This window comes from Polyergus mexicanus, unplaced genomic scaffold (genome assembly GCF_030449975.1).
Source record: "Polyergus mexicanus isolate NDT 795.1 unplaced genomic scaffold, iyPolMexi1.0 SCAF_8, whole genome shotgun sequence".
NCBI classification, from domain to species: domain Eukaryota; kingdom Metazoa; phylum Arthropoda; class Insecta; order Hymenoptera; family Formicidae; genus Polyergus; species Polyergus mexicanus.
In genome coordinates, this window is record NW_027223328.1 from 8706518 (window position 1) to 8730044 (window position 23527).

The 23527-nt window shown below is 32.5% G+C and overlaps 1 protein-coding gene across 7 annotated transcripts in view; it reads right to left on the reverse strand.

Moving 5' to 3' along the window:
- Positions 1-23527, reverse strand: part of Hnf4 (Hepatocyte nuclear factor 4) — a 34664-nt gene that overhangs the window by 4992 nt on the left and 6145 nt on the right. For 5 of the 7 annotated variants that reach the window (XM_070300717.1, XM_070300712.1, XM_070300711.1 and 2 more), the window contains exons 3-6: positions 2270-2462; positions 2051-2145; positions 1649-1770; positions 618-894 (exon numbers count right to left, since the gene is read on the reverse strand). In XM_070300717.1, the coding sequence (XP_070156818.1) occupies positions 618-894; positions 1649-1770; positions 2051-2145; positions 2270-2462 (687 nt within the window). Of the gene's footprint in view, positions 1-617; positions 895-1648; positions 1771-2050; positions 2146-2269; positions 2463-14672; positions 15141-18613; positions 18963-23527 lie in introns of those variants that run through there. The other 2 variants (XM_070300715.1, XM_070300716.1) reach the window with 2 other exon arrangements.

Genomic DNA, 23527 nt, shown 5'->3' on the forward strand with positions numbered 1-23527 from the left:
ATTATTATTTCATGATTCTATTATTATTATTTCATTATTCTATTATTATTATTCTTTTGTACTTTTATTATAATTATTTTTTGCATACCGCATACATAAATGGCATTTAACGTCCGTTACGCGTCCGAACCGCAATGAGATGAGACTTTTGCGCAATGTACGCGAGAAGAAAATTGGTCAGGGTTTACCTAACATTCGCCTCGCATACGCGTCCGAAAAGGAGATCTCAATCCCAGAGAACTTTCAAGCGTAACTACACACGTTCCCACACAATGAAATCTAATGTCGTTATTTAGTAAAGCCAAAACGCACCACACATAGAGAAGTGTTATGAATAAGAGCAAGTCGGAGCCAGACACAGAGTTATGAATCATCGATAAGCATAGCTTTCTATACAATATAAATCTCGAAAAGGCAGACGTTCGAAAATGCTGAAAGACATCTTGCAATGATATTCGATAAATGTTCAAACTCTTTCTTTTAAATGTATGCGAGACATCTTTCAAACATATTTAAAAATTTTGCGTTTAACGCCGCTTGCTTCACTCGAGAAAAAAAAAGGAGAAATCAGAAGCTACATCATGCGACTATAATAAATCTCCATCGATTTTACATACCGGGATAGTTTCTCATGATGATGCAATCGTTGCCGAGCAATAACACGTCCGTCAATTTATGTATTTGGCTGCGTCTCGCCACCCCCAGCAACAGGTGTTCACCTGCATGGGCTCTCAACAACGCCACTTTGTCGTCCAGCGGTAGCGTCTCAAATTCCTTGATACATTTGGCCCACTCGATCAGGATCAGCAATTGCTCCTTCATACTGTCGCACACGTCGTTTAAGCCAGCTATTCGCTTCGTGCTAGGATCGACGTCTTCTTTCGGATTGCCTAGCTGTTAAAATCATACAGAATCATCGTGATATTGCGCGCTTTTTAAAGGAAATAAGATATAGATATATCGAGAAGCAAATACACAAAAATATTATACGTTAAGATAGAAAATTTATTGATATACTATTTTACGACATTCTCCCTATAAATATTCCCTATAAAAAAGAGGAAATATAAAATATTCAATTATAACGTAAATATTCGTCGACATAAATACTTGAATAGATCTGTGAAGCAAATATAGAGGAATTAAGATGGTTGATACAGTGATTAATGCACAGAATATAGAACTTGGAAGACTGACTTTCTATTTTCTTATATTGAATATATGTATGTTGATTTTAAATAGCTAAACTTGGATTGGAGTGCTATATAAAAAAAACTAATCTGAAAACAAAAATTTAAATCGCGTGTTAATTTTTCTACGAATATCTAGCATTAAATTGCAAAATACGTATGATTAATATAGCGTTAGAACGCTTTACGATTGCTACATGAAGTGTAGTATGCAAATGATTCGATCATCATTGAATTTAACAAGGAAAGAATTCACAAGGGTTCTCTTTTGGCGGGTGATGGCACAGATTGCGCTAAACGCTTGAGGTATATCAAGGGAAATAAACGGCCCCGCGTAATGAAATGTCGGCGATCATTCCAATCCGATAATGCATGCCAGGTTGTCAGCGCGCGCATTAACGAGAGAAGCAAATTATAATTATAAATATTCAATTCGGCCGAGGTTAAGCCTCACTGACCTCAAGCATTCCGATATGCCTCGCAGCCATCAATAAGTCCTCCATCGACGGGCCGCTATTTTCCGTCTGGTTCTCATTATTCGGTGGTCGATTGTTTATACGGTCTCTCTCGTTTTGTACAGCTGCGAAAATTAATATGCTTATTGTTAGATTAATATCGATATATAGTTCTACGTATTTCCAAATATATATGAAAATGGACACGTGTAGAAACGGGCATCACGAAAAAAATCTTTAAAGTAAAAAGAAAAGGAAGAAAAAATAAGATCAATTGAGTGCCGTATTAGTCACAATATATACTTCATCACTCTTTATTTAGGATTAAAATAAGGGTCCGTTTCTGCAGACAAGTCTATCGTATGTAAGACATGTGTGAGATAGATGATCCGCGCGCAAACTCACCCTCTTTCTTCATACCGGCTCTGAAGCATTTGCGCAATCGACAGTATCTACACTGGTTCCGTTTGTCCTTGTCAATCTGACATTTTCTCATAAGCCTAAGATAAAAATTTAAAAAACAAATATTTCTTTTTTCGAGGAACGGTTTATAAGATTTTCGCGAGGCTGATATAAAACAAAATATTTTTGATATATTTATCGTCACGGGAATGACAAGTATACCTGCATGTGTACTGATGATTCTTTCTAACGGATCGCCGAAAAAAGCCCTTGCAACCATCGCAAGACGCGGCACCGTAATGCTTCCCGGTGGCGCGATCGCCGCATATGGCACACGCGGCATTGCTGACCGGAACCGGAGGTAGAGTCAGGACGGGACCGCCGACCGTCCCCGCGGCCATGCCCAAATCCGCATCTGCAACAAACGACAGAATGTTTATGTGGATTCTCTCTTTGACACTTTTGATAAGTCGCCGAGCGACTCCATCGTCCTTTCCGTATCGGAGATACGGCGAATGCCAGAAACCAGACAATAAAATATCTTGATACATTCCATATAAATTCACACGTGTCTTCGTCTTTGCGCGAAAATTAATATACTTTAATATGGATAGTCAGTTCTACGCCATTTCTAAATGTAAATGAAGACAGATACAGATAGAGACGGACATCACAAAAAAGATATTCAAATATGAAACGAAATACTGACTAAACAAAAAAAATATGTTAACTTATTTGAATCGATGAATTACATATCGTTAAATTATCGATTTATGTCTCCCGGCAATAATATTATGCCACATCCGACGAGTGGTCGCGAATAATACTAGATTTTAATAACATGGATATCAATACTGGGTCAGTAGGGGTTAAGTATGCAAATCGTCACAGACCTTGAGAAATTGCATACAAAGATAACATAATGCGAGAGATAAACCGCATGGTGACGTTCACACACAACTAATTCTAAATTTGAAAACCAGAATCGACTCGTATTCCCTTTATATCCGTTGCTTTGTACATTAACGAAATTTTTTTCACGTTGTACACACTATGAACAGGAATTTATGATATCAAACTTTGATTAACCTGTGCTTAATTCGAACAATACTTATAATTAGCGACATCAGCGCGGTGGATCCAGCGATATAAAAATTTATTTAAGCATTAAGACACAAGTTCTTTATTTTATTATTGTTCGAAATATTCATAAGATTACGCTAGTGTATTAAAAAATATTGTATTTACATAGAATTATAAATAATTGTAATGCATATATTATCTCTCTCGATATAAAAATGGAAAATAATATTATATTAAAACTTTAATTAGCGCATATATGTGTTGCACCACTATAATAAAATGTTGAAAATTGAAAAAAAAAAAGATTCACTTATGTGCGAAAGAACATTTTTTTTTTGGCATGTAATTATGATAGTTCTAATCATTCTTGTTAATTCATTATGCGTATATGGAATATCAAATTTCAAAAATTATATAACACAAATTTATAATATCTTCTGTGATAAGTTATTATTATATTGTATAAAAAAGTAGGATATATATTTTTATTTTTTAAATTTGTTTTTTCATAACACATAAATATAAGTTCATTCAATTTTTGCAAGCAATTTTTTAAATGAAGATCAGTGCAATATGACGCAAAGCTTCGATGATGAAAAAGTTTTTTTAATCGAGCTGAGATTATAAAATCAATTTTCTGTTAGAAAGGATTTCAAGTTACAATTAACCAGGGTATATAAATATGCAATAAAAATCAATTTGAGATTCTTAAAATTTTTCGGAAAAGGATCGTTTACGTGTCACTGTCACATTTCGTGCAAATATCTTAATGCTTCACCGCGTGGATGTTTTAATTCTCACTTTTAATCAGCTCTTTAACCGGCTCGTAATACGAAATGCACGTGTCGCGTGAAAGATCCCGAGGCCTTGGAATAATTTATAATGTACGATATATTAAAATTTATTGATACGTGATATCATGTTTATTCATCCCTTTTCTTTAACCGCGCAAAGCCATACAGTCAGTTCCGTTTTCTTTATCTCAATTGCAAGGTATGTAGGCCACAATTTATAATCGTGAGAAATATTTGCGTCAATAAATTGGACGAATTAAAATCTCTATATAAAATTGACTTGATGAAAAATCGCAATGCCGTTTCTTCTTTCAATTATTCTTATGATTATCCATAAATGTAAATACATGTAGATGTTGAAAAAATATAAATTTGACAGCATATCTTTCACGCAGGAAAACATTGCCATGAACACGCCAAAGTTATGCAATCTTATAAATCCCAAATCTCCTCTGTATAATCTTGTATTTTTTTTTTCTTTTGAGATATATTCGCGTATATGAAAACTCTATAACTATACTAATAACTGATATAGAATATATCTTGCTTTTAAGTGCCACGTCAAGCATGACGTATTTTTTGGCTAATGTCGATAGTATTAGACGAGAAATGATCCTTATTAAGCACATTTTATTTCCCTTTGGACATAATTACAAAACGGCAAAAAGCCGCTTATTCACAACGCAGAGACAAGGAAATTCCCCATCTTATCAAACTTATCGAATCTAATCTCTTGGAAGAACGTCGAAAAACAGGAAATATCATAAACAAAAGTGATTTATATCATTTTTTTTTTTTGCTATCACGTAAAATAATGTTCTTCGTCATATATATATTCTTAATTAAAAAAAAAGCTTAGATCGTGAAAAATATATCTTGCAGAAACAGGATATCATAGTACTATGCAAGAAAATGACGCACAATCTTTAAATAGCGCAAAAGCGGCACACATATTTTGAGATTAGATTATAAAAGCATATTTTATATGAGCATAGATTAACGAAATATTAATCCGACATATAATAATAATAATTTTTAATATTTATCACATAAATATATATAGATACTATCATCGCAATATTTATGTGGGTTAACGCGCGTGCGTTTGTATTATATTATTAAATTATTCGTGTTTGTATTTAAATTTTATTTTCAATTTACATGTTTAAAAGTTGATTTATTTTATAGAAAATAAAAATTTCGAACTTATTTTCTACAAAAAATATGTAATATTTTTCGACTGTCATTCAAATCCTCAATTTTTCAACCTATTATATCACGATTCAAAACAGATCTTCTTCATTTGTGACCTCTGATTATGTAAAGATCTTTCGAAATCACTTGTGCAACGATTATTTGTCGGCTTATCAAGTGCATTTCTATGCAAAAACAAGAAAATGCAATTGTTACATAACATATAGGAACAATTTATTTCCTCATTTGTGAGGAGAGACACGGGAAAAGGGCTAAGTGTACATATATATATTGTATTATCTCGCTTCATGAATGGTTTTTTTTTTTTTTTTTTTTTTTTTTCACTTGACGATACTGAATTATCTCTACCGGTTTTTCTTATTTGAAAAAGTCTTATCTGATCATCTAACAACGTTCAAATTTTGATACCAAAAATAATTTTTATTCTTTCTCTTATTATCTTCCCTTTCTCGTCATTGAGTTATCAGAAAGATTTATAAGATACTTTCTAAGAGAAAACTGGATTGATTACTTGAGCGGTCAATTCCAAACAAAGTATGAAGCGAGATAATACTATATATACGATAAGACACGTTTTTTACTCGAATAATCGAAAAACACATAGCAATATATGTTCAATTTTTCCGAACATAATATGAGGCTCGCATTTACATTAGATATTTAACATTACTTAAATGTAGTTATTTAATCTTTTTTTTCTTTCTTTCTTTTTTTTTTTAAGAAATATATATCACGTTGCTTTCGATTTATTTTATTAAATAATAATATTAGTTTCCACATTTTTGAAATAATTCAGAAAAGATGGAAAACTTTTTTTTCAATACCAAATTAAAATTTGTAAATGACAAGACGACTATCCATATATGGAAGTAAAAAAAAAATATTCAAGATCATTGTATGTATTCTAATATATAACTGAAACTCTTATATTCTTTCATATTGGCAATATTCATATTCATCCTTGCTCAGCACAAAATCGCATAATCGCAACGGTATTTGTACGAAGGCGCTTCTCGAAATAGCTGTCAGCGGAATAATTACGTGTCCGTGCATTTCTATGACCTTGGCATTAGAGAAGAAAATAAAAAGCGTATCGGCTAATCAGTTTGACTAATGGTTAACACCCTTCCTCTCCGTCATCATCGGCCACGAGACGTCGCGTATTGCGGACTTTGGAATGACAACAATGATATTGCATACGCGTGCATAAGTGGTATTTCTGATCCGGGTTCATACTCTGCCAAGCCGCTATATAATCACACGCGCTTGCGGACCAGACAGAACCTACCACAATGTAAGCCAAAGTCTAATGCTTCTTAACCCGTTTTGCTAGCGCGCGCATTCGCATGTATACAGGGTGGAGCATTTATATTGAGACACCTAAATATCTAAAAAATAAAGCAAGATAGAAAGAAATGTTTCAGACAAAAGTTGTTCGGTTCTAAGGGGATCATAAGATGGTGCCATTAGTTTGACTTTGGGTGGAGGCGCTTCGGAGATTTCAATGTCAATCTTGTTTTTTTAAATGGAAACATCCCAATTTTTTTTATATAAATCGATTCCTTGCAATATTCTGCATGAAAAGTTATAGGGATAAGATGGCCAAAAGTTTAATAATTTACGAGATATTTTATACTTTATTTTATTACTTTACTTCGACATAATTTTACATAAACTATGAAATATCTCATAAAATTATTTATTTTGCAATAATGTTACCTTAATATTTTGAGCTCAAAAAATGAGAGACATCAATTGGTGTAAAGAAAATAAAACAAGATTGACATTGAAATCTCGAAGCGCCTCCACTCAAGATCAAACTAATGGCACCATCTTATGAACCCCTTAGAACCGAACAACTTTTGTCCGAAACATTTCTTTCTGTCTTGCTTTATTTTTTAGATATTTAGGTGTCTCAATATAAATGCCCCACCCTGTATATGATGCCACACAATCGCGATACACCTCTCACGATAAAACATACGTCATGCGGCTCGCATGTCAAGTTTACGCATCCCGGGGATGCAAATCTCGCTTGATGATTCATGGTCTTCCGATAATTGATACTTAGAACTTAGGATTAATCGAGAAACCGACTTTCTCTCGCGTGTTTCTCAAAAGAATCAGATTTTAAGATGCTTATAATTAGAGAGAGAGAATCGAGTTTATAAGCTCCATCATGGATACGACTTCACGCTTTGTGAAATATCGCTTTGTCGAATATCGTAATACGAAGCGGGCAAGGAAACAACGCATAACGAGGACAAACGCGCGGCAATGGGGAAAAAAAAAAAAAAAAAAAAAAATTTGGACTAAGGAAATAATTATCGCGTCGTGCAGAAAAATGCAGCGCCTATAGTGAATTCGCATCAGTCGTGTTACGTGTATCCGGTTTTCTGTGTCATTTCGCGTCAGCAGATACTTTGATAGAAGTCTGCGGTTAATATGAAATCTTGGACTATACTCGAATAACTTCAGAAATTTCTACACAACTCAGACTTATGTATAAACTCGGAAAATTATATATCTATATAATCCTGTTCACACCCTTTCAATTCGAAACGTCCTCCATCAATTCGAAACGTCATCCATCTCTATGATAATCGCTTTCCTTTTTTATTTTATTTATTTATTTTTTTTTTTATCGCCATTCGTCCTTTCAACGTGAGTGTCTCGTAAAAGCGATAGTTTCGCATTAAGTCACGAGTGAAATTTATGAATATATGATATGCTGAGAATCAAAAGCCGGTCAAATTGCACAATTATATCTTTCCCGGTCTTACCTAATTATCATATTACAAAATCGCGTATATATATATATATATATATATATATATATATATATATATATATATATATGAATCTCTCTCGGTTTCTTCTTTTCGCGTGCGATTAACCGTATAATATCAAACATAATATGTATATTTAAACGCGTGCAACACAGGTGCATGTCCGCACGCCTGAACACCTCGCACGTGAACACGGAGGATCTCGGAAAGAGTTTTATTGTTTCAAGAAAAAATATTTGCGCATATGCGATCATCCTTGCTCGTCGTATTATTTTCGAGGACGTAGAGACGTGCGTTCCCTGTAGAAATACGCATGTAATATTCGCACAGATCGATGGTCGCCGCGTCCATAATCGCGTATATTCCGCAAATATATATTTCTTGTTTACGTTAGAAATGCCTTGAGTCAAGAATGACTATGAGAAAAGAGGCTATTTCGAGAGATGAAGATATCTCGAATTTGTAGCACAACTTAAAGAAGTATTAAATAAATAAATAAATAAATAAAAAAAAAATCTTTTGATAAGAAGCATGGTCCTTTTTTTTGTATTTTTAATCCTTTAATCCGATATTAATCCACACGGAAACCTTATCTTGTCTCGCGATATTCGTGACAATGTCGATGCCGTTTGCGTCGATCATAGAAATGTCCTATCATCATTTTTCTAAGAAATGCAATTGAAAGTTACTTTGCATCGCAAAGCTGACGTTATTTGTTTAACAATCGAACAACTTCGTACATGCATGCTGAGAAATACTGCATGAAATAACGAAGAAGCCTCGTTAACATTCTTATAATATGCAGATGAAATCATATAAAAAAAGAGAATCGATTTACTATCCTATATCTTTTAAAATTCTGATTTCTTCGAAAAAAAAATATATATAAATAAAAAATTTAGTCGAAAAACGATAAATCTCCAATGCATATACAATATTTAACACGGCATGTTTCATATTGAAAATTTAAGGCATTGGCGAAAATTTCGAGATCATAAGCTAGAAAAGAAAACTTTTTTAATGAGTATATTTGTGAAATTAAAATTTTGTTGTAAATTAAAAAATGTCGCGCGCACAAGACTTTCCTGCTAGGCTGATATTAATTCCAAAGGTAATTACGGTTAATAGGCGCGTTGTTCGGTAGCTGATGGACTGCCTTAAATAGACATTACGCCACGTCAGGCCGCAACAATATTTGTAATGCCTCGAATATTTTGCCTTACACGACGCACCGCATACACAGAAAATATAAGCGATATCTCTCGCGAGCCTTTCTTGTATATTATAAAAAAAAAAAACAAAGTTTGCAGCTGCAAACTTAGTTCCTTTTTAATCCTTTCCGGGTTACGTCGCTGGTAAGAAAAATTCTTTAAAAAGATCCAAAAGTATACGACCGGCTATCTCGTAATTTTTTCTCGTTTCCACATAGGCACAACATAAATCTTTTTAAGCGCGTTGACTATGCGCTGCATCTATATAATTAGTTTATTAAGATCCTCTTTTTTTCAATCTCTATATGCTGCTTTCACTCGTGGCCATCACTCTCGCTATATTTATCAAAAACGCTATTAATGACAATGTAAATCAGCATTTCTCCTTAAAAAGGCAACAAAATCTGGAATTTTTCTGCCTTGTCTCGCGTCCTGGCTTCTCGCGAGTGTTAAAAAGCGCCTCGACTCGTAATATGCTTGACTGTTGCCATTTTATTACGTTCTGCATTTAACGCGGAATTAAAGTCTTTCCTCTGGAGAGAAAAGATAGGCAGAGAGAAAGAGAAACTACTCTCTTCTTTTTCTTTCCTTTCTACAAGTCTCATTTCTCAACATAGTATATCCTATGAATATTTTTATGTCTAGTGTGTGTCAATCATACTTTTATATAAGAATGTCTTTGTCAAATTATTATTTTTATGTCTTCGTAAAATAAAATCAAAATTGTGGAATCATCAGAGGATGTGAAATTTTATCAAATAATAAGCATAGCATACCATTTGCAATTACAGCATCTATTTGTATAAATTTAATTAGATGTATGAAATCGTTTCGGTTAATATATATATGAATGGAAAAAAAAAACTATACAAAAATAAATTATAAATATGCTCTGTAACAATTCTACATAACTGATAAATAAAAAGGTAAAAATATCCTCGCAGAAATATATACTTTGTAATACCACATATTATGGAATATATATTATTCGGAATGGAGAACGCCTCTCTCCTCCTTCAGGTGTTCAATTGATCTCTACGAAGTTAATGTGCAGCGACATATGATTGCGACACGCGGTAGCCGCGTCGCGTGCATGTCGTATATTACGTAACGTTCTCTATCTCTCTTTCTCTTCCTCTCTCTCTCTCTCTCTCTCTCTCTCTCTCTCGACCAAGTAAACTAATGGATTCCAGTTTATATACAAGTTATAGGAGAAGAGGAAGCCGGCGAGTCGTTTCTATTTCTCTTTTTACCTCTCCGTATGATACTTCATAAGTCGCTGTGTGTGTGCGCGCGCGTTACATGCTCGTCACTATGACACCGCGAATCAATTTGCAGGTTATTAATTATTTATGCATGCTTCGCCGACGGAGTAATGCTTAAAAAGCAGCGGCGCGGTTTAAAGCCGTCGTCATCGAGGCTTTTTACTTTTGTGAGTTTTCAGCGACGCGCATAAATAGATATATTGCGTTTGCCTAGGCTGTTAGCGCGGTATTAGCATAGTCAAATAGCGACAAGGGAGGACATCTTCGAAAGAAAGGAAAAAAAAAAGAAGAAGAAGAAAGGGAAGACGTAATTATCGGGGCGAATTTTAAAACGCGCGTCTTTCCGTCGACCGGCCATTAAATCAGTTCGCAGCAGCTAAACGAGAAATAGAACGTTCGTCGTACGTTATCACGCGCCGTTTCCTGTTTGTGGCGTCGATCAAAATTTCCGAAATCACACACATGCAAGTCGATTCATCATTAATCTTAAGATTAATATTAATCGGTTTACTAAATTGGTATGAATCATTTCGGATTCCAGGAAATTTTTATGATAATTTCCAATTACAAATATATGAACCGCTCAATAACAGTACACAGTACATATTTACACTACTCCGAAGTTAAGAAGTTTATGATTGCATGAGACATGCGATATGTCATTATCGAATGAATGACACGGTTCAGAATATCTACGTCCTTGTTCTCACAAAAATTATGGTATGTACGCACGTCATCGGCATATTTTCAGTCTTCTATTCAAAAACTGTTTATGGCGCATCTTCAAATGTCATTCTATTTAATGATTTATATAATATATAATGTATAATGATCGTCGTTAAAAAATAAATTAAGCTTAGCCAAGAAGCTTTATTGTAATTGTCTGTTATGTAACTTGGGATAAATAAGTATTATCAAAACTAACAGTACGATGATACATTACAAAGATTAAGGATTCTAGCGTTTCAACCTTTTGCATTATACAAAACGGAAAGTATATTATCGGCGCGAGACTTGTGCTTATCGGACACGCGTTTTTACCCACGATAATTTCAATCCGTTATCTTCCGTAATCTCTGTAATCGGATAAATTTATCATCTCAGGCGCTTCCCATCCGACCTTGATATATCAGAGGACTCAAGGAAATCCAAACTCGAGCTCTGACAAACAACGAAATTCTCATCTTAACTTTACATTAATTTCTAAGCGAATTTTAATAGAATCTTGTATAAATTTTGTAAGAATATTAATTTTATTTTGTAAGAGAATATTTCCACACACACACACACACACACACACACACACACACACACACACACACACACACACACACACACACACACACACACACACACACACTATCAAAAAATGATGTATACAAAATCATTCAATATATATTGAAAATATATTATACACCCGATACTGATCGTAAATAACGATATCAAATGGATTACGAAACGTCAGTTTTAAATACTTTCTTCAACAGAGCAGCGTTAATCGAGTACTTTGGTCGAATTGTCCCCTCCCTCCTGTTGCGTTGCTTACAATAAGAATTTTTGCTATCATTTACATGCTATATTGGCATGCCAATCACATGCACGCATACATATGCGTGTCATGACCCGACGCAACGCTTCGTAGCGCCACTCGCAATATGTAGAACGCACAAGCAGTGCCACACGTTTCGTTAAATTAAGCCCGTAAAATTTAATGTTTTGTGGATACATTTAAAAATGAAAATAATACGAACTAGAGTACCGGCCTATCCTCCTTTTCAAACAACTTTTTATATTTTAAATTTCATTTTATTATCAAGAGATTTTTTTTTCCAAATAAAATTAAGCTTCCAAATAAATTTTTTTTTTTAACGAAGAAATTTTCTAGTCGCTCTTTGAAAGAGAGTTTTGAGTGCTATCTCAAATTTTCTCAATATTTTTAAAGCTAAAAATATCAAAGAACAAGGGGTGCCAAAGATAGGTAGATACGTCGCCGCCCCTACACACGCAACTCGTAGAGTAATATACGACGCCACTAACGATAATACAACGATATGTCAACCGGAATGATAAGGAGGCTTTTCTCTCTCGCATCGTCGAGATTTTTAATTGCGTCGTTCTCCATCCAAGAGAGTGCCGCTGGAAGATTTGACAGCTTTAACTGCGTTGTTGCTTTAGCTAGCTGCGTCCTTACACTTTTCGCCTTTTAAAGTAACTACACAGTTGTATATTTCGACTTTGAAAAGTGGTAAACATAGTGTAAAATGTGCAACTAACAATAAGAAGAATAACACCACTGCATATACGGCTTATTGTTAGATGCGATTACAATGAAAAACCTACTATTACCCTCAAGAGAAAACTATACTTGAGAAATAAAAGGACATAAGTTCGGAAACATTTTTTTAAAACAAAACCTCACAAAGATTAAAAAATTAGTTTTAATATCAAATTTTATTATCAATATAATAAATCAAATATTCTTATAAATGAATTTAAAATCAGATAAATCAAGATTTGTATGCAAAATAATATTTAAATATGCTCAATATATATATATATATATTTAGAAAAAATATCTAATTAAAAAATATACGCTTTACATTCACATAAAATAGTTTTACATAAAAATAATATTTTTTCTTTTTTATTGTAACGGCAATTTTTTACATTATCTACTAATTTTCGAGTATTTGTATTCACGTGCTCTAATTTGATTTATTTTATTTCGTTATCTACTTATCTTATTTTCCCAATCACGATGATTTACGATAATATAAATGTCGAAACTGATAATCTTAAACATTATTGCCTTCTACATTAATCAGGTATAAAATTAAATGAATTATCTCTCTTTGCCGATAGAACGCAAAGGACGCTATAGTCTAAAAAAAGATAGTCTCGTTTAAGTTGCGAGCTTAATTAATACCCTATAACGCGCAGTCCGCAGCCACACACGGATGCGGAATGTCACGCGAAAACGCAAGTCACGTTTAGGTCATGGCACAATTAGATCGAACGTAAGCCAGCGGCTATCACGCGCGCGAAGCTTCTTTCAGGACGATCATTGTTGACGCTGCTAATTGACACGCCGGAAAGTTTTAAACGTGTTATATATATAATATCGAGAAGCAATATTTTCATATAGCGTCGAATAAAACTACTGAAATTGGAAATCAACATTCTGTTAAATATCCAATCCATTTTTTAAGAAATGGAAAAATGCTAAAGTGTACGTCCAAAAAAAAAAAAAAAAAATTAAATACGTATTAATCCTTTTATTAAACCTTCAAGTTCTACTATTCGGAATCTAGCGAATGTAATTATTGTATTCTATAATCAAATGTTTTTGAATCTTATCTCGAATCATATAATTCATAATTTTTGATTCACTTCGTGAACAAAAAACTGAAGTGATCAATATAGAAGCGATCAAAAATTAAATAGTAAAACAATGAGATTGAAATGTGTGTAACAGTTGATATAGTTTCGACAATTCGGTATAAACGTTTTCAAATAGTTATCAATAATATCAATAAATCTATTGAACCTTTTTATGCACTTATTCACGACAATCGCTATCCATACGAGTTGTAACAATTAACTCACTTGCTCTATCACTTAGCCCATTTGAATAATAAAATATTTGTTTTGTATATACAAACATTTAAATATTGCCATTCTACTTGAGTCTCCAGTTATATAACAGAGTTCACAGTTATTTATCAAATTATAGAAATGTACGTGCGCGCGCGCGGCTTTCGATAGTAATTTGTAGTCTATTATTTTTATAGAACTTGTGTTCTCTTTTTTTAGTAAAATAATTATATATAATTAAAAAATATATATGTATATTTAATTATATAATATATAAAATAATATTTTATCGTATGTAACGTGAACTCATTGACTCCGTGATGATGATAGCAAAATGGAAAATTATTAAAGGCTATATATATGCATTAAAATTAACATTATGGATAACAAAAAAAGATTTTTGCAATTTAAATCGTTGGTTTCATTTCAATATGAAACATATATTATGTCGGAAAAGAAAAATACATAAATACACGTAGTCATTGTAAAAAGTCAATTATATATACTGAAATGACGAAAATGATAATACACGTAATAGAGTTCGTAAAGAATCCCAACATGGTCGCAATTGGAAAATGATACTTATCCTCTTATAATCTTCCACTCGTAGATAACAACGCGAATAAAATGTTAAGGTGACGTGCATGCGACCAAGAAGAATACAAGCAACGTACCTGCCAGACCCATCGTGAGCCACCGTTTTTCAATCGATTTGTTTCCCGATCGGTTGCCGATCACGCCTTCGATCTCGATAGATCGGCACTCCCTCGATCACTATCGCGACACCGGCGATGTGTTTAATTTCTTACCGGCTATCCGTGATTTAATCGCCGCGCCGCGATATCAATTTTCTCTCGCGAAAACTATTTCCGTCTTTCGCGGACTCTCCTCTCCTTTCTCCCTTTCTCTCATCAACTTGTCAGCGTTTCGTAAGGCGTTTGTTACGCGAGATGACGAGAATGAACATCATCCCGCCGACTCTTGAAACGATGCGACAACTCTCTAAACGCGATATCGAAAAAACAGAAGACATTTAAACGAACGAGAACACATAGACACGACGACGGTGATAATTGTGTGACTGCGTCAATGACCTTCACGAGACACCACGACGGCGGTCCGGTGACGACTGACAAACAGCTGTAAACGTACGCGTGTTTGCCGCCGTCCCTTGTCACAGGCCTGCGATGGTGGGAGGCAGGCCGCGTTCGCGCGATTATGCGCATCGCGTAAATCTCTACGGATTTTTCATTAAATTCTAAAACGATATCTACATTATTATTAACGATATATATATTTTTAATGTTCTAACGGCGTCTCGTCAAGTATGATAAGCGTGTTAATTTTCAGGAAAAGTTTGTGGATAATAAAGTAATTATATATAATGTCACATTTTTTATAATGAAAATATTTCTCTGACAATGAGAAAATAATCGGGAAACAAATTTGTTAATTAAAAAATACAATAATAATATCGAAACGAGATGTATTAATAATTCGTATAACTAATAATTTCAATACTTGTACTATTTGATAAAGAATGATTTGTTACGCATGCAATTGGAAAGACCCTTTGTCCTTGTCTCGATAAAAGAAAAACGTATCTTTTTTTACGCTGTTCTTTTTGACAAAGCCAGGTTACTCCAGTGACATTATATCGCAGCGTCTTACGATTAGTAACTGACACCTGAAATTAAATCGTTCTTTTTTTATGCAAAAACCCTATGTAAGCTATAAAACGAGCTAAAAATATAAAATATAAAAATATAAGATTTTTGCATTGTCGAAAATATATCGCCCTCTCGCATACACATATTTATCTCGTCTTTATATTATGCTTATAAATATTGCATTTAAAAAATTTCCAATGTATTCATATTTATGTATTTATGTATTTATATTATTCATATTTATGTATTCATATTTGTGAAAAAAATATCCTCAACTCGGAAATCCAAAAAATTATGAAACTGTAAAAAAATATAAGAAGTGTTTCTCAATAAATAATATACTGTTCCTATTTGCTATCAATTTACTCTAATAATAAAAGAAGAAAGAATCAATCTCCAAAAAATGGATTATTCTCTATTTTTATTTTATTATCCGTAAATGAAAGGAGACAGATATATAAGAACTTTTTGTAGAAAGAAAAATTACTTCTCTTATATATATATATATATATATATTTATTTATTTATTTATTAAATAAAATTAAAAATTTTTTACATATATAACTAACAATTGCATGTGTGTGTGTGTGTGTGTTCAAACAACTAAATATTTTATAAGCAGTTAATTAGGAACTTAAACAATGAATTTGAAAAAAACAAAAATAATATACGTATTTTCTGCCAAGACATTTTTTATGTATTTAAAAAATGTCATAATTTATTGAATTTGCAAATTGAGAATTTTTTCTTGTTAGCGTGAAATGATAATTAAGATAATAATGGTAATAAGTCCTCGTAATAGCAAAAAGTCCTCAGGAAAGATGTATACCGAGTATTGATAATTTAGATTAGAAAGCGAATACTTTCGAGAAGTTAATTTTTGAATATTATCTCTCAAAAAGTTTATACTTACAATATATATTTAAAAGATTAAATTGTCATATATATACGAAAAAAATAAATAATTTCTCTCTGATATGAATCATCGCGTGTATTCATTCAACGATCGCGACTTCTTTCAATGTTTCTTGCACGTGAATAATTAAATGAGACGCGCGCCCACAAACCGCTATTTTTTCTGTCATCGGCACGGCTGTTCCGTTATCTGCGACCGGGCGATGACAAAGAGTGCTGAGATTGCTAGCGCTTTTCGCGCAAACAGAGCACTCGCGTACGAAGGCGAGAGAATGCGCGATGCGTAACAAAGCTACTGGATACGCGGACAGCCAGAGTGTGAGTCAGTTTCCCCGACGAGAGATAAAGCCCAACGCAGAATGCTCTTATTCCCGTTGACGGACAATGAGGCAGCAATAAAAAATGATTCATGCTACCACATTTTCCGTGCCCCGCGTCTATTAGTACGCACATGGCCGTGCACTTGTGTCACCGGCGGTGCACCCCTTTGCCATTGTTCGAAATTTGCGGAGGTGGCGTACGACGACCGCGATAACACGCGAATCTGCCGCTCTTGACAACAGAAATATCGACATACGAGTTAGTAGGCGCGATATCTTTAAATGTCTGGTATTGCTTTGTATTTTTAGATCTTGTATCGTACGCATGGCGTATGTACACTCTTCCAATCAAGATAATTGCGATACTATCATAAATGTGACAATACTTTATCATGATATAATTGATTATAGTGATATTTCATCAATATTTGTCCTTTTTTAACGATCATATCTATTTGATAAAAAGTTATCTCAATTTGCACACAGTTACTGTATTTATTATTATTAGGAGGAAATACACAATGTTCCGTTTCATCCCTGAGAGTCTATTCGCGATGAATTAAAAATACAATATCAACTCGAGAATATATGTCACTCAAATAATATCGATTAATGTAATCATAATAGAGCCCGTAATAGTAACAAGCATTATGTGACCGAATATATCTATAGTATTCATACATGCAGCAAAATTTTCAGATATGTATCTTATGTGTAAAGAGAGAAGATAAGATAAGTTAATTAAATAAAAGAAATCTTTCCAATGATGTTTGCGAAGAAATTCAAAATGTGATAAGTCAGCAGTATTTTACAATTCCAGGCGTTTTCAACTAGTCAGAATAGATGGATACAAATAATCTTTTATTTTATACAAGAATATTGTGTTGTAATTTAATTAATTCTCTTAAAAAATTTTCTCTTCTAATCGTCTTGCAAATTAATGATTATAATTCTATTCGAATTCAACGCATCGGAGAAATACGGAAGTGTGCTTGATGTTAATGTACATGAATATGAAGCACGTGCTAATAGAAAAATATGAATAAAAGAAAATACCGCAAACGCATCTTTTTTATTACAATATATGCTATATATATATGCAATATAATGACTGGAATATGTACTTGAGTCGAATATTCTTTATTCTTTAACTAATGGTCGGAGAAAAGCAAATTTACATAAATTCCATAAGACGAACGGAAAATCAACAGGCAAGTACGAATCGTATAATGCAAGTATTTTGACGTGAAAATATATTTATTTTTATCTCAATGTCTTCCTCTTTCGAGAAACGCATTCGAAGACGGACGTTTCCATTTCTACTCAATGGTACTTTTCAATGGAAAGATTTTATATGTTTTAATTCCACTCCTTTCCAATACTTATAATATTATTCATCGTGTAATTTCATTCGCGTAATATAAAACGATTTAAATATCTTTAAGCGTTAACTTTTTTCGGCACTTTCATCGACTAAAATCGACAATATTCAAAGATATAAGGCCGTACATATGTTATCGACTGCAGTTGATAACTTTGAATTTAAAACAAATATATACTTGACCACCGATTACACACAGCGAGTATCCGTCATATCGAAACGAAAGGAATGTACGACGTGTAAGTATGAAAGCTAAAATATCGAAGAGTTTGATATTTACATGCATAATTGAGATTAATGTATTGCTCCAAGAATCCAAAAGTGCTCACCAGTCATGAAATTTAAATCGACCTGATCGATAATTTGCATATCCAAGGGAAAATCTTCGTTTTCAAGTATTTTCATTGCGAGTTACGTTTCTTTTCGTTCTCTATCGCTGCAGCAATCACTGTAAAGTATCACTTTCGAATAACAGATAAATATAATAGCACTATTAACGTTATAAACAGTACGATTGATACACTTTTGTCACGCAGATTCCATGCTCGTTTAACTGTCGCCAGATATCGAGAATAATCCGGCGACTCGCAGTTGCGTGGAGGACGAATGCGATCTCAACGAAGGCGCTATGTTAAGTGTCAGACAGGATTTTTCTTTTCGCAGGATAGATATTGTTCGCAGTGGGGAAGGGCGGAGAAGGGGAGAAAGACTCAGCGCTGATAATCTAATCTTCGTCGGGCTTCTCCGTTACGTTGTACACGTGTGTACATAAGATGGTGCATAACAATACTGGGGATGTTTACTAACTTCTACAAACTCGAAGATATGGTGGAAAAGAGGAGTAGAGAAAGGACGCAATGGTAATTTTAGAAAAGAAGATAAATATTAGAATGCTATAATGAGCGCTAGAAGATAGAAATAACAATACACACACACACACACAACACACAGGCGCGCGCGCGCGCACACATACAAATGCACATAAATAAATAATATTATAAAGATAGCGAACAAGCTTAAACAAGATTTGAAAAAAAAATTTATATATTCCTAGGATATTATAGAGATAATTTTTGGTAAAATATAACAATTACATTTTTATAAGGACTGGAAAGGTTATTTTGCAAAAATAATTCGTTGCCGTTATAATTTATTTATTATTTATATAAAATATATAATATATAATTTCGAATCTTTTTATATTCTAATATCAATGTTTGATATTGTATATATGCACGCGCCAATGTTTTTTTTTTTTTTTTTTTTTTTTAAATATTGCAGACATTGATAATGCATATGCTGCTATTTTAATTGCATATATTGTGTTTGTAAAGCCTTTAAGAATACAGTAGGTAATTAGATTTTTGTTAAACCAAGATATGCATTTTCAACATTTGTAATGTAAAAAAAATATCATCATATACACATATACATTCGGCATCCGTAATGCAAAAAGATATCGATATTTGCACACACAAACAGCAAATAAAATATTACTATAAAAAACGTTAACGAGACATATCAACGTGTCGTGTAACGATGACTCCGGTAGTAGGATTATGTAAATTGTAAATGATTATCATGCGAGAAAAACATGGCAATCAATGTTTGATGGAATGGCGTCTTCGGTAACCAGGTCAACAAAGTAAATGCTCGTCACGATTTTTTGCGATGATATACGTGTCAGTATTACTTAGCGACAATAAAACAATATCTTATTTTTCAACGTCTCTCTTTATGATTTTTACAACTTTTACAAGTGTTTTCCCGAAGTAATTTTGTTTGAATAATTTCTTCCGCATTGGACGATCATAAAATATTTGTATCAAATGTCAAAAAAGTCCTACTACACTATACTTATTCAAACGTTATTTAGATGTTTCTAAGAAACCAAATATTTATATTTGATTATCAACGTTTCTACAATCATTTTGTGATGTATAAATTTTTATTATAATAATCGCGTCAGTGAGAGTCATGTTAAATCGTTTGCACGGAAAATTCGTGAAAGATGCGATAAGAGTTTGTATACAGTATACGATATCACGCGGAGAGGATGATCTATCTTAACATTGCCCTCCAACTAAGCCTCAGGTCGCATATATTAAATTGCAATCGACAGCAAATCGCCTGAATGACTAGTGGACTTCAAATAATCTGCGATTCTTCTCTCTGTGACGATTTGTCACGCGCGTCCTATGAATTATACCTGCATTTTCCTAAAACAGACTGATGTCACGCGCTTGTATTCTCGGGACAAACGTGTTTAAGACCATAAATCGTGTCGCTTTTTTCATTAAGCGAAGATAACAACTAGGATAATAACATTTAGCGTTAAATATAACGCTGCATAATATCCGCGAGTGCCTATTCTTGGACGAAGTCAATAAGTCTCCTTAACCTTTCCGGTAATACTTTTTTTTTACCATCGCGTATATTAAATATATACAATTATTCATCTCTCTTCGAGAAGTATTTGTAACATGAATGTAGCATAAATATTTTGATTAATTTAATTTCTTAATTCTTTTGTATCGAGAAAAAAAATTGTTCTTTACAAAGATTCCTTTTCAGATCTGTTAGTCGATCAAAGAAAATCAATGATAAAGGTTTAGATTCTTTAGATATTGCGAAAAATGATGAACTATCTAGATATTTTCGTTAAAAGAAAATGTGTTTGTCGTTAAAAATCGTTTGCCGGCACAATTTGCGGAACACACCATATATATATAAACGATCATGCGTCTCTGGGGATGCGTTCCAATATTCATTATTTACGTCATTTACATTATACATTTTCATTATTAACAGTGAATATCGAAACGCAGCTTGAGAAGAGTTTAACAATGTCACATAACGTTTTGCATATTTGTTTTTTGAGCGACGCGCGAAGGACATTAGAATACTTTCGTTAGAATGAGAAGCATACACGTGTCGAGTGTGTGTTATGCTCGCATGCAAATTCATCATCACTCAATTACACTATTATAGATAGCCGGATTTTGATCAATAAATATAAAAAAATATTATATAAAGCTGTAATGATGTTAAATATTATGCAACAGGAAAATGGATAAGCTTCTATTATTAGCGAAATCATAGCTATTATTATCAGAATTGTTACAATTTATGGTATAATGAGTAGAGAGAAATAATTAGCACTAATAACAAAAAAAAGTTACCTGCGTGATTTGATAAAATGTGATTATTATGAATCATTTGTAGTTATGAAAAATGAATTCTTCAAGATTTGTATTAAAAAAAACATTATCTTTGAGCATAAAGAACTATTTTCTCTATTTTTAAAGATATTATTTTAAATATGTAAATATAGAAAAATTAATTGAGAGCAGCGTATCAATATATTGAAACCTTTTTATACATGAAATTGCATACTTATATACACTTTTATATCGATTCTTCACGTATGATGTATTTGTGAATATTTCAGATTTCTGTATTGATACATATGATTTTAGCATCAATTAGTGATAATAATAATGCCTTCGCAAGTTATATAAATTAGGTTCTTATAAAACGTTTCATTCTTTGCACTAGATATTGTATGATTTGATTCCATATCGATAATATCAGAGCAATACTATGTGCTAATAATATCGATAATATCGCGATACTATTTCTATTGCATATAATAACAACTACAGAGCATTATACGGAAAATATATAGTTTTTTAAATTTTCACATTTTCCTATTTACGTATTCTTTAAAACGATTAAAATTAATTATCATATATTATTATATATTATCATAATCTTCATAATCGATACAATATTTTGTATATTTATTTCACCTCGCGTATTTGTTTTCTGCTTTAATTTATGATTGAAAAAGTTAAAAATAGTTAATTATTTTTGATTATTTCAATACGTTAAGTTTAAAATAAGAAGAAAATTAAAAAAGAGAATGGATTTTAATATATTATATAACATTAGAACACACACGCACCATACAAATTGTTTACAAGACAGTTTCAAATGTGTGATAACTGTGACTACATACATTTTTGATAAGCCGCATTCTCTCTCGCATTCCTCATAAGAATATTTTACTAGCAACAAGAATAAACATGTTTATACTATTTCAATTGTAAGCATATACATAAGTATCCACAATTTTGTGATGCGCAAAAAACTTGAATTTTTATAACTTGAAATAAATGATTTATCTTATGACATTTTTTTATATGCTCCATGTGTTTGATAAACAAATCCGTGAAAGTTTATTACCGTTGAAAGATAATCCATTTCATCACACTCTTTAAGATATATTTTCTTACACGCATACACGCATATATACATATATCTTTTGCAAGGTAGAGGTAAGAGCTAATAACAATTTTTTAGTCTACAATTTTACATTCGTGGAAAATATTTATAATCTGGCGATAAAACGATCTAATCATCAACGATAACGTGTTTATCGGGGTTCTGACATTTATCTATAACAAAGTGAAAAAAAAGTAAGAAGTTTTTGAAAACAATAACGAGATTAAATGATGATCAACTATTTTTTTCGTTAGGATTAATATCTTTTATCGGTGTTTATCTGTTCGGTTAAATAATTATACGTAAAGATATATAATTACAAAATATATGTATTTTGTTATGTTGAATTCGAATCTTTATTACTCGTAAACATTATTTCATTTCCTATAATATCGATGTTTTGAATATCAAACGTTAAACGAGTACGGTTTTCATTTTAAATATACATTCGTTACTTTTTGCATTGTATGTATACAACTGATAAGCGAAGGATGGGGAAAAAATGTCTTACTTTATAAACTGTTTTATGTCAATGCGTGAATTTGAATCAATTTTGCAAAATACTACAATTCTTTATATTGTAATAGCTATTATAACAAGTAAAAAAGAACAATAAGAATTTCCGAAACAAATATGCATATTCGTTATTCTAATCATTCTTCTTCTTCGCAATATTTTTATTCGATTACTTTTAATCATATTCGACAGTACGTATTATAAATATAGTTGATTGCGTTTTATACCGTGAAAATCAATGAGAAATATATTATTGTAGTAGTGTAGCATCGGTTATTGATAAGCATCAACAACGCATCTTCGAAGATTAGATTAGAAAGAAACGATGAAAAAGATACCCGTACATTTGGGGTAGATTTCACACTTCATTGTATATAGCTAGAAATGATTATAAATAATTTAGACTACGAGTGCTGAAAAATATGAAATTATTTCATAAT